General features: G+C 38.2%; 1 protein-coding gene across 1 annotated transcript in view; it reads right to left on the minus strand.

Moving 5' to 3' along the window:
* Window positions 1-12271, minus strand: part of SNX31 (sorting nexin 31) — a 216012-nt gene that overhangs the window by 178599 nt on the left and 25142 nt on the right. The window contains exon 2 of the mRNA XM_053715250.1: window positions 10881-10955. Within this exon, the coding sequence (XP_053571225.1) occupies window positions 10881-10955 (75 nt within the window). The remainder of the gene's footprint in view (window positions 1-10880; window positions 10956-12271) is intronic.

Here is a 12271-nt window from a genome sequence, read left to right on the forward strand (position 1 = left end):
TTTTTTTCTTTCATGATCCAGATAAAGCAAGGAATTTTAGGTAACTTTCTAATTTACTCCTGTTATCAATTTTTCTTTGTTCTCTTGCTATCGTTATTTGAAAAAACAGGAATGTAAGTTTAGGAGCAGACCTATTTTTGGTTCAGACCCTGGATAGCACTTGCTGATTAACATTTAGCATAATTACAAAAGCTATTTTAATTAATGTCCATCTTCAAGGAGTACTTGCAGGTCCATACTAATAGAAACCGGTATTAAATCATCAAAGGACAAATACAATTCCCACGTGCTAGGATGTTACTCTTTGAATGAATGAAATATATATTCACAATCATTTTGAAAATGTATACACAAGTAATGTGTGAAGTGTATACAAATGGCAACAAAGATTAAAAAAAAACAATGATTTATCTCAGTGTTAAAATTGAACAATAGGTATCTGATTACAATTTTACAGTTAACAACGTGAGCAGATTAAACCAGCTTGTGACGGCCAACTCAGACTTTTGGAACCTACTGTATTATATATAGGCGTTTGTGAGTGTGTGTGTGTGTGGGGGGGGGGGGTTATAAAGAAACATAATTCATGCTTACCTGATAAATATATTTATTTCCGGATATGGTGAGTCCACGGAATCATCAATTACAAGTGGGAATATCACTCCTGGCCAGAAGGAGGAGGAAAAGAGCACCACAGCAAAGCTGCTATATATGTAACTTCCCTTACCCATAACCTCCAGTCATTCAGCCGAAGGGAAAATGGAAAAAAAAGATAACACAAAAGGTGTAGAGGTGCATGAGGTTTTAGTTAAAAATAACCATCTTAAAATAAAGGGTGGGCTGTGGACTCACCATATCCGGAAATAAATAAATTTATCAGGTAAGCATAAATTATGTTTTCTTTCGTAAGATATGGCGAGTCCACGGAATCATCAATTACTAGTGGTAAATAATTCCCAAGCTAGAGGACACAGAGAGGACACCGATGATTAGGGAGGGACAAGACAGGTAACCTAAACAGAAGGCACCACTGCATGAAGAACCCGTCTCCCAAAAGAAGCTTAGCTGAGACAAAAATATAAAAATTTGGAAAACTTATGCAGAGAGGACCAAGTTGCAGCCTTGCAAATCTGTTCTACAGGAACTTCCTTCTTGAAAGCCCAAGAAGGGATAGCCCTAGTGAAATGAGCTGAAATTCTCTCAGGAGGCTGCTGTCCAGCAGTCTCAAAACAAACGCATTATATTACTCAACCAAAGAGAAAGAAGTAGCTGAAGCTCTCTGACCTTTATGTTTCCCAGCGAAACAAACAGCAAACTGGTGACAATCCTTAGTCGCCTGTAGATAGAAAATAAAAGCAGGCACAACATCAAAGTTGTTCAACAAATGTTCCTTATGAGAAGAAAGGTAACACAGAAGGAACAACAATTTTCTGATTAATATATCTACCTGAAACCACTTAAGGCAGTTATTCGTACTAGTAAGGTTTTCTTCCTAACTGCATATAAGGCAAATCACACTGCAAAACTGAGAGATTCAAGACTCTCCAAGCAGAAAACATAGCAATGAGAAACAAAACCTTCCAAAATAACTTAATATCTATGGAAAGTAAAGGCTCAAACAGAGCCTACTGCAAAACTTTAAGAACAAGGGCAAAACCCTAAGGGGGAGCAACCGACTTAAACAGAGGCCTGATGTAGACCAGAGCCTGACAAAAAGATTGCACATCTGGCACATCCACCAAATGCTTATGTAGCAAAAAAAGACAATGCAGAAAACTGACCCTTCAGGGTACTGACTGAAAAACCCTTCTCCAGACCACCCTGGAGAAAGGATAAAAAAAAAAAAAAAAAAAATATTCAGAACCCCCCCCCCCCTTAGACAATACTAAGCATCAGGACGGTCTGCGGATCACATGACCATAAACCGTACCTTCAAAACTTGGCATTCTGTCGAAATGCCCCAGAAGCCAGCTCCAGAAACCCCCCCCATGTGAAGGTCTACCTAGAGAACACTTCCGGATGGAAATGCTCAGTCCTCGGGATGAATTATCAGTCTGTTTAGAAGACTAACTCCCAATTGTCCACCCCTGGAAAGTGGATGACTGACAGCAAATGTGAGCTTCCTCCCACTGAACAATCCAAGTCAGCTCCTACATGGCTAAGGAACCCTAGTTCCTCCCTAATGGTTGATATAAACCCTAGAGGTGATATTGTATGACTGGAACCAAGCTAGGGATGACTGAGGTCAGGTCATCAGAGCATTGCGAATTGCTCTCAACTCCAAGATGTTTAAAGAGAAGAGCAGACACTTAGAGTCCATAATCCTTACAGACCCAGACAGCTTACCAGCCCAGCAGGTTGGCATCCGTGTTCACATCACCTAGGAATATCTCCAGAAACACGTGCCCGAAGATAGATACTCCTGAAACAAATACTACAGAAGAAAGTCTCTTGTCATCTGATCTAAATCTATCCTTTAAAGGCAGATCCGAAAGGTCTCCATGTCATGGAAAATAGCAAAAGGAATGATGTCCATGGAATACCATCAAACCAATTCCCTCCATACACAGGGTCACAGAAAAGTGAAGAAAAATCAACTGCAGCTAAATCCAAACTCCCAACCTCCTAGTTGCAAGATGGCTAAGCTACTAGAAAAAACAAAAAAAACTTACTTTTGGCCGGACAGAAGACTGCAGAGTGTGGAGAAGGAATAAATCCTTGATTTTTTGACCTCTGAAAGACATCTCCTAGATAAAGAATCAAATAAAAGGTCCAAGCATACTGCACCTGGTGTTCCCAAGGTGGTCTCCCATCCAGGTACTGACATGACCCTGCATAACTTCAGAGATCAAACGAAATCGGGTGCATTCAGGGTATTGTGGCGATGGTCCCAAATAAATTACCCTTGTGGATAGAACATGGGAACTCTTCTCCAGATTCATTTCCCATCCCCGGAAAAGAAGATTGGACAAGATCTCTTAAACGAGAGTTAGCTCGAAGTCAGGATGATACCTGAACTATATATTGTCCAGAAAAACACACTTGCAATAGCCCAAGACCTAAAGGTCTGACTGGGATTGCGCAAACTAAATAAACTAGAGAAGATTCAAATTAAGGAAACAATAAATCTCTCAGGTCTAAGTTCATTATGAACAGGCCCACTAGAACCAAAAGGAGAACGGATACTACTTTGAAGGACAGAATCTGAAATATAGGAGGTAAATACCTATATCCCATTCCCAAAGTGGGACTGGAACTGTCACTCCCAGAGATGAAGACCCTGAATCCAGTTCAAGGAATGCTTCTCATCCTACTTGGATTGCAGATACTCTAGAAAGAGAAATCTGCCCCTGGGAGGAAAACTAAGATTGAACTTGAAAAAGGCATGACCCAAACAAAGTCTCATCCTTAAAAGGAGACACTAGAAGCATGTATTTGGAGGAAACAGAAAGAATTTAATCTGCAATTGCAGAACTATAAAGCCTAGGCTGTACCACTAAACCACAGGTAGGCTTCTCAGCTGACCATAAATTTCAGCCACAATGCCCAGCAGCTAGTACAAGACATTGCTCTAAATGAACAATTAGATCTCTCTGAAGATAATCTAGTTTTCTTTCTGACATAGGTAAGAAGCTGGAGGTTTAAGTTCTCTGATTAAAAGTAGAAAGTTCCCTTCTACTAAAGACACCATGCATTTCAAGAGAGATAGCAACAGGAAATCCTAAAAAGGGCGTGAGACAGGGAGAAATATCCCCAGATTCTCTATAACAATCCTGTGAACATCTCACAGCACATCTAGAACCCTTCCATAGAGGAAAGAAAAATATAAAACTGATAAAGTTCACAAAACTCCAAAGGAAAGACAACAATAGGGATCGGTGTCATCCAGTCAGCCAAGACCTCCTGACAATATAAGAGGCTTTGAAGCAAACAACTAAAGAATACCACTTCAGTAACAGATAAAGGAATTATACTGTCCAGATCTGAGATTTCAGCCTCAGAAACTACCGGCGAATCCTCCTCACTAACTTGGAAGAAGACAAACCTGCGTAGCAGCATGTGGAGCACAACCCCTCTTATCTGAGACTTAAAATGTCCTCTTGCCTTTTCCCTGAAGTAAAAGGAAAACAGACCAAGCCACAGATACCGCAGAAGATACCTGAGCTTGCAACTTCTGTAAGCAAATACACTCCTCCAGGAGATTGAGAGAAACCACAGGGCACTGCATGTGACGCCATATAGGCTTGGGACATAAAAGGAGAAATCTGTGGCTTTGCCTTAAAAAGGGACACTGAACCCAAATTATTTTATTTTGTGATTCAGATAGAGCATGCAATTTTAAGCAATAATGTAAGTTTAGATGCCGGCCCATTTTTAGTGAACAACCTGGGTTGTTCTTGCCGATTGGTGGATAAATTCATCCACCAATAAAAAAGTGCTGTCCAGAGTTCTTAACCAAAAAAAAAAGCTTAGATGCCTTCTTTTTCAAATAAAGATAGCAAGAGAACAAAGAAAAATTGATATTAGGAGTAAATTAGAAAGTTGCTTAAAATTGCATGCTCTATCTGAATCACAAAAGAAAAAAAAAATTGCGTTCAGTGTCCCTTTAACAGCAACATCCTTGGAGACATGAAGTTCAAACCAATCTGTACATTTAATAGCATTTGCGAAATCAGAGGTACAGAAAAAATAAATGTTTAAAACAATTCTTAGTTGAGCAAGCCTTCCACACAACTTCAGCATCAGAAGAAGAAATTATACTGCCTGAACCCGAAATTTTACCCTCTGATGCACCCGAAAAATCTTCATCCTCAGACTTCTGAGAGGAAATACTTTGATTAGCCACTTCAGGATCAGAAACCTTACTTACTGTTTCTTTAAATTTCCTTTTAAGTTTTCCCTGCAGCATGGGAAAAGCAGACAGAGCCTCAGATACTGCGGAAGATACTTAGGCAGTAATATCTTGCAAAATAACTTTAGATGGCGCTAGAGAGGAAACGCATGGCACTGCATGCGCAGATGAATAGGATTGGTACGCTTGAGGATTAAGCTACAGCACATCTGAAACAGGAGGCTCCTGAACAGCATCCGCCTTACCTAATGATGGTTCAGGGTCAAAAAGTCTATTTCTATAAGCTAAAGTTCTTTCAATACATGAACAAAAAGGTACTGGGGGTTCCACCTGGGCATCAAAACATAAGCTACAGGTAACATCCAGCCCAGCCTCCTGATCCACAATACAAAAAGAAGATATATATATATATATATATATATATATATATATATATATATATATATATATATATATATATATATATATATATATATATATATATATTTTTATTTTTTTTTTAAACAAAGGATATAATACAGAGCCAAAAAAACGTTTTTTAAATAAGTTCCCTTTAAAATTTACCAAATCAAGAAAACATACCCCAGGTAACACTACACCTCAGCATAATTACTGAGGTGCCCTACCTGTACTGCAACCCACAGCAAACTGAGGAGAAAAACAAACCATCCCATTTACAATCCGGATTCTAGAGATGCAAAAACAGCAAGAAGCCATCTAAACAGCAGAGCCATCTGAAATATGGGCACCTCACTCTTACAGGAAGTGAAAAAAAAAGCGCCAAAAAAAAAAAACCAAAAAACCTGACATCACAGAATCAGAACCTCCCTAAAAGGGGCAGTCCTACAGCTGACAAAAAAAACATTTTAGTTTTTATTTTAAAAACAACGTTCTTGAAAAACAGGCTTAAAAACAAACAATAAAACCCCACCAAAAAAGTACATAATCTGTTACTAAAAACAGATCCTCACTGAGCCATCAATAAAAGAAATAACTCCTCCCCTAACAGTGCCTGCAAAAACTGCCATAAAAACCTGCACCCTGACAGGAATAATAAAAAATGTCCCCTGCAGCGTTTCAGCTGAATAAGTGCTAATTTTTTCCCTGCTACATAGAAAAATAAAAATGGCACCTCAATATTTATCTGTCCGTTAGCAGGACAGCTCACCTGGTTTGAGAGGATGCCATCCCTCACATGGACCTGTGGAAATACAGAAAGACTGAATAAACTTACTCAGGATATCTAAATAGGGCAGCAAAATGTTTTGGGAAAATGCAGTGAGGATTGTACCCCACAAGTTCCCAATTGCTTAAAAGCCACCATTGCCCTACTGAAGAGGCTGCCATGTGCTAAGGCTAGACCCTTTAGAAAGATCAGAGCAAACCTACTCTGCTTTAAAATAAAAATAAAAATCTTGATTGTAGATCAGACACCAAAACTTCACCTCCTCCTTGCACCACAGGCAAAGAGAATGACTGGAGGTTATGGGTAAGGGAAGTGACATATATAGCAGCTTTGCTGTGGTGCTCTTTGTCTCCTCCTGCTGGCCAGGAGTGATATTCCCACTAGTAATTGATGATCACCATATCTTAGGAAAGAAAAAAAAAAAACCACACACACAATTGCATTTAACTGCATAATTGCGCAAAAGCCTTAGGCAGTTATGTGTGAGAAATAGTTCAGAACAAGAATATAATTATAAATTCAGTAAACGGGTAGTATGCACAGCGCTCCAAGCATTCTGAAATGTTCCTTTAACAGCTAGCTGGAAAGCCTGAAGACTGGCTTTAGTTCAAGAATAAAAAAAATTCAGTGCTGGTTTTGAAGGGGGCACTCGCACCAAACACGTAGCTTTATATTGTTTCTTCCCCCCCCAATATAATTTCTTGCTGATATTGTACCCTTAAAAAGGTATAGTCTAGTCAAAATTAAACTTTTATGATTAAGATAGAGCATGCAGTTTTATGCAACTTTCTAATTTACTCTAATTATCAATTTTTCTTCGTTCTCTTGGAATCTTTAGCCCATTTTTTGTTTAGCACCTGGGTAGCGCTTGCTGATTGGTGGCTACATTTAGAAACTAATCAGCAAGTGCTACCCAAGTGTTGAACCAAAATTGGGCCAGCTCCTAAGCTTACATTACTGCTTTTTCAAATAAAGATACCAAGAGAACGAAGAAGAATGATAATAGGAGTAAATTAGAAAGTTGCTTAAAAATTGCCTGCTCTGTCTGAATCATGAAACTTAAATTTTGACTATCCCTATAAGTGGACATGAAACCCCAAATATTTATTTCATGATTCAGATAGACCATACATTTGTAAACAACTTTCTAGTGTACTTCTATTATCAATTTTGCTTCATTCTCTTGGTATTTCTTGAAGGGGTAGCAATGCACTACTGGGAGCTAGCTGAACACATTGGTAAGTCAATCACATGGGGCATATATGTGCAGCCACCAAGAAGCAGCTAGCTCCAGGCTTCTAAGCCCACCTAGGTATACCTTTCAACAAAGGATACAAGGGAACAAAACAAATTAGATAAGAATTGGAATGTTATTTAAAAAACGTTATGCCCTATCTGAATCGCACAGGAGAAAATGTGGATTTCATGTCCCTTTAATAGACCAGGGCTATTGACAGCTTTGTGTGTTTTTTTTTTTAAAGAATGCTTAGCTCACTGTGTGCATTTTCTACTAATTCTTAATAGTCGTTTCATGCAGGTCATCCTTGGTCGGTTTGTTTATAAGACACAAAATTATTCATCCCCTTACCTTTTGGTTTACCATTATTCGTTAGGGATTGTCAAGCACAGGAATTTGGTTAAGACTCGGAAACTTTTTCACGAGTGACAATTTTGATCAGCAGCGATTTTTGATCTTGAGGTTGCCTACAATGAGACGTCCACCTAAAGACTTCAATTTGAGAGCTATTAATGGGACAATTTACCCTAAATTGTTCTCTCCTTTAATTTGTAATTATTGGTTAATTGTACCTGCGGGAGTGTATTCAGGACCGTCTTTAACACAGGTCAAAAGGGGCAGCTGCCCTGGGCCCAGTCTTTGTTGAGGGGCCCAAAAGTCCTAGTTCATGCCAGACTGCTGATTTCATGGGACATGGAGGGCACACACAGTCAGTCCTAATATTGTCACAGTCAAAAGTTCTCTGCTTATATTTATTTGTGAGAAACTGTGCCAGTATCATGTGACATGCCAAGCTAGTGCCATGTGCTGTTTTAGATGTGCACTGTGCAGCACTGGATGCTAAGCCCTAACTAGGCATCCAGTCAATCCCACTGCATCAGAAAAGGTCCTGCTGGGGTTATTACTGTCACCAGGTAACTGCTCTGGTGGTGGAGATTGTTTCTGGGTAGGGCTCACTATAGGCGCATGCAGCAGAAAGCTGGAGTGGCAGGCACGTGAGGATTTGAGCATCTGTGAGAGCTGCACACACTGCTCTCTTCAGTCTTGATGCTGTGTGACTCATCTGTATCCATGCAGCCTTGGGCAGACAGCATCCAGTCTGCTGGTCCCCTTAGCCCTGCTCTTTCTGCTGTGGCTCTAAGATCAACTAACTGAAGTTTGTTAGGAAAACAGTGCTTTGTAGAAAGGTGGCAGTGGGAAGAATAAGTGAGTGTACACATGCCCCTCCCCCATGCAGCATTGTCTAGTGCAGGATGAGAGGGAACTTGTTCCTAGCAAAGTAGTGACATGTGCTGCTGTGGCTGGTGTATAGTGTCATGCTGATACTTCACACATTAAGTTAAGGTTTATTTTTATAGTTTTTATTTCTCTCTGTTTCAGATTTTACAGCTTCCCATAGTAGTTCTGCTGTTCCAGTCAGTAAACTTATATCTGTCTGCACCTCTATGCTTCCGCCTCAGTCTTTACCTTGCTTTGCTCCTGTTGGCTCCCCTAAATCTCTTTAACCAGCTAACCTCACACCAGAATCACATACAAAAGCATATTAAATTAATCCAGAGTGGAGGAATTTATATATTTATTTACTTATTAGTACTGCTTAGGTCCAGTTTCACATATTGCAATTTTTTTTTTAATGATTAGCCCAGCAGTGGATAATCCACTGCTGGGCTAATAATTAAAAAAAATATATATAAAATTAATTGATTTAGTTGTTTTTTTGGGATGGAGAGCGAAATTGCATGGGGGGGGGGGGGGCCCCAAGAAAATGTTTGCCCAGGGTCCAGTCAGTATTAAAGACGGCCCTGAGTGTATTAAACCGTTAACAAATAGCTACTTTACCTTTATATCAAGCCTTCAAAATAGATTTTGCCTGTGGTATCCCTACCTATACTGAAAGTTTCTATACTTAAGTATAAGCTATATAAAAGCTATGTAAATATAAGAAAAGACACTGCCAGTGGGAGTTAGAAAAGATGTAATAAAATGTTAATTTTCAATTGTTCTCTAAGGGCCCGATATTTAAAAGCTTGCCGCTCAGGTGAGATGATCTAAGACATCTGGTCAGTACAGAGAGGTCCCTAAAAAAAAGTTAGAAACACAAACATTTTTTTGAAAGATATTTATCTCACTTTGCCTGGTTTCATATATGAACGAAAGACACTTTACGATATAAGGTCTAAAAAAAACAAAGATTTTGCATGATCACTCTATGCTGGCGAGCTTTTGAATATCAGATCTTAAGTACAGGTATTGGCTTTTGGTATACAGACAGAGATAATATAAAGAAGCATGTGTGTGTACAAAAAGGATATGATGAGGTTTCAAAGAACAAATACAGCTATTTCATATACACAATAAACCTAAAGGGGACGATTTATGAAAGTGCGGACAGACATGATCCATGTAGAGATCATGTCTACCGCCGCACATTGATAAATGCAGACAGGATACGTGGTCGTTATTTGTCATTGCACAAGCAGTTCTGGTGAACTGTTTGGCCACGAATCTGCAGGGAGCAGCATTGCACAAACGGCTGCTAGCAAGGGGTGTCAATCAACTCGATCGTATGCGATTGGGCGGATTGCTGAAGGCTCGCACGGAAACGGCTGCATCAAGCTCCATTTGAAGATTGATGAATCGTCCCCAAAGACTCAATTTCTCATACTTTTTATCATCTGCAGCTCATATAACAAGTCACTGGAAACAAATTAAATGAAAAACTATTTTACAGTACATTGGAAATTTGTTTAAAATTGAATCATTAAAGAAAAAATTTGGTTTATATGTCCCTTTAGCATTCTAGCTGAGTGTGCAAATTTTCTGAATATTTTAACAGCGTTTTTTCAATTGTCAAACTTCCACACAACTTCACTTATTTGATGGTCCAGTTCAGACTTGCTACTAGAATACATAAGAATAGTCACTCTTATTTTACAAAAGCAAAATTGGCATGGTTTTGCAGCATCGTATTGCTTCTGCTGAGGCCAGTTAAGGCCCAATATGAAGAAGGGTTAGACTAGATGCAGAATGAATAATGAAAACTGTATTGCAAAATGTGTGTTTGTTTTGTTTTTTTAAATTTATTGTGCAAAGCTTTTCAAGTCCCTTGATGGAATTTGTGTGTGCACATTATATATGGTTATACCACATTAGCTTTTAGAACCTAAAAAAAAAAAAGACAAATATTTATGATTTAGGATGAATGGTAACGTAGCCTTACACCCCTGTTAATAAATAGCTATATGAATAACCATATGAGACAAATGTTAAATGGAACATGTTGGAATTATATGTTCAGGCCTGAATTTTATAGCAGAAAAGAAATAATAGAAGATACAAAGAGACTCATCCATTATTTTTCTGTTTTTTCCTAGGATACTGAAGAAACGCACAACTGTTGTAAAATTTCTGCTACAGCACACTATATAGAAATTATGATTTTTTTGTGCAACTTGTGAATCACTAACATTTTAAAGTATTTTAACTTGAATAATTATGCAATTGTTGGCGGAGAACATAAATACTGAAAATATATATATAAAAAAAAAGTATATTTAGCTAAGAATACTCTGGAAGATTTTGGGATATTAAATTGATGCACTTACCTTCTCATCCCACAGATGCAAGTCTTTGTATCGCACCTTGAAAAGGAGGAATCCTTCCAGATACACAGAGTATAGCTGCAAATTAAAAACATATACACATTTCATCATTTACTGGTCTCAGAAGTTTAAAGTATTTCACAATACAACTGCTATACTGAAAAACATTTCTACCAGGAGCCAATCCAAGCTCAAGTCTGCAGAAGACAAGGCTAGCCATAGTCAATATAAGTATAAAGTATGTTGTTCTGCAGTTATTTGCCAAAGCAAATACATGTGTGGCAGGGTTAGCCTTAATATGTTTGCAATATGTATTTCTTGTTGTGGGAATTAGAAAATCATGTAAATTGGCTTTGAAAATTGTGTAAAGATGAGGCAAAATAAATATATTGCAAAGTTGTTTAACTATGCATAATTAAACACTTGATATTTAAATATCAGGGTGTCTTCTGTCCCTTTAAGAAAAAGACAAGACTGGAAGTTGTAAATTTAACCCAATACAATACTATCCGTTATGTATGATCTAATAATGCTCCATAGCTCATCTATCACAGCTCTACTAATGGACAAGAGCACATCTAATTAATCTTAGCAAGAAACCTGTTTGATTCATGCATAACAAAAAAAATTTTTTTTTTTTAAAATATACATGGTAACACCAATGATCTCTTTTATATAAAATGAAGAAGAAATTACTACAATATCCCTTTAATTGTTCCAAAGTTAAAACAAATTGTGGCAATTGTAACAAGGCTGGAAACAATACGAGTACACAAAATTATCCACATTTTATTACTCTCTACATATTTTACTGATTAGATTTCTGAAATTCATTAATATTTTCATATAAAAACACACACACTAAAAACAACATTTCTATAATGTATTTAAATGTTCAAAGTTTCAAACGCTGGCAGAGTCAACTCAACCTTTTCTTCTTGTAAGATCAATACAGTAAGAAACACGTAGTAGGAGTTATTTAGCAGTAAAGCACTGTCTGGTCCCTTGGGGACAAATACAACATTATTACGGTAAATGGATATGAAACACAAAAATGAAACACAGTATACACACATAAAAAAAAAAAAAAGTTTCCAATTTTCTTTTTTTCCCCCTTTAAATAACTGACTTTAGAGCTTTGAATGATACAATTTGGAAGGCGCAGGTCCCCGATATCTACATAGTCCAATTATTTTTATCATCACACTAGTGTTAAAAGCCCGTGTACACAGGCCAAAATGTCCCCCTCCAAGATCCTACCTCCCTTCTCCCTCCTCCCCACCGCTCTTGGCATACATTTTTTCTGTAGTGTAGAATTCTCTTCTGTTCCAGCCCCTCCAGCAATGGGCCGCCCGCCCACCTACCTCCCTCCCTCCCTCCTAACCCTCCCATGA

Source organism: Bombina bombina, chromosome 5 (assembly GCF_027579735.1).
Source record: "Bombina bombina isolate aBomBom1 chromosome 5, aBomBom1.pri, whole genome shotgun sequence".
NCBI classification, from domain to species: domain Eukaryota; kingdom Metazoa; phylum Chordata; class Amphibia; order Anura; family Bombinatoridae; genus Bombina; species Bombina bombina.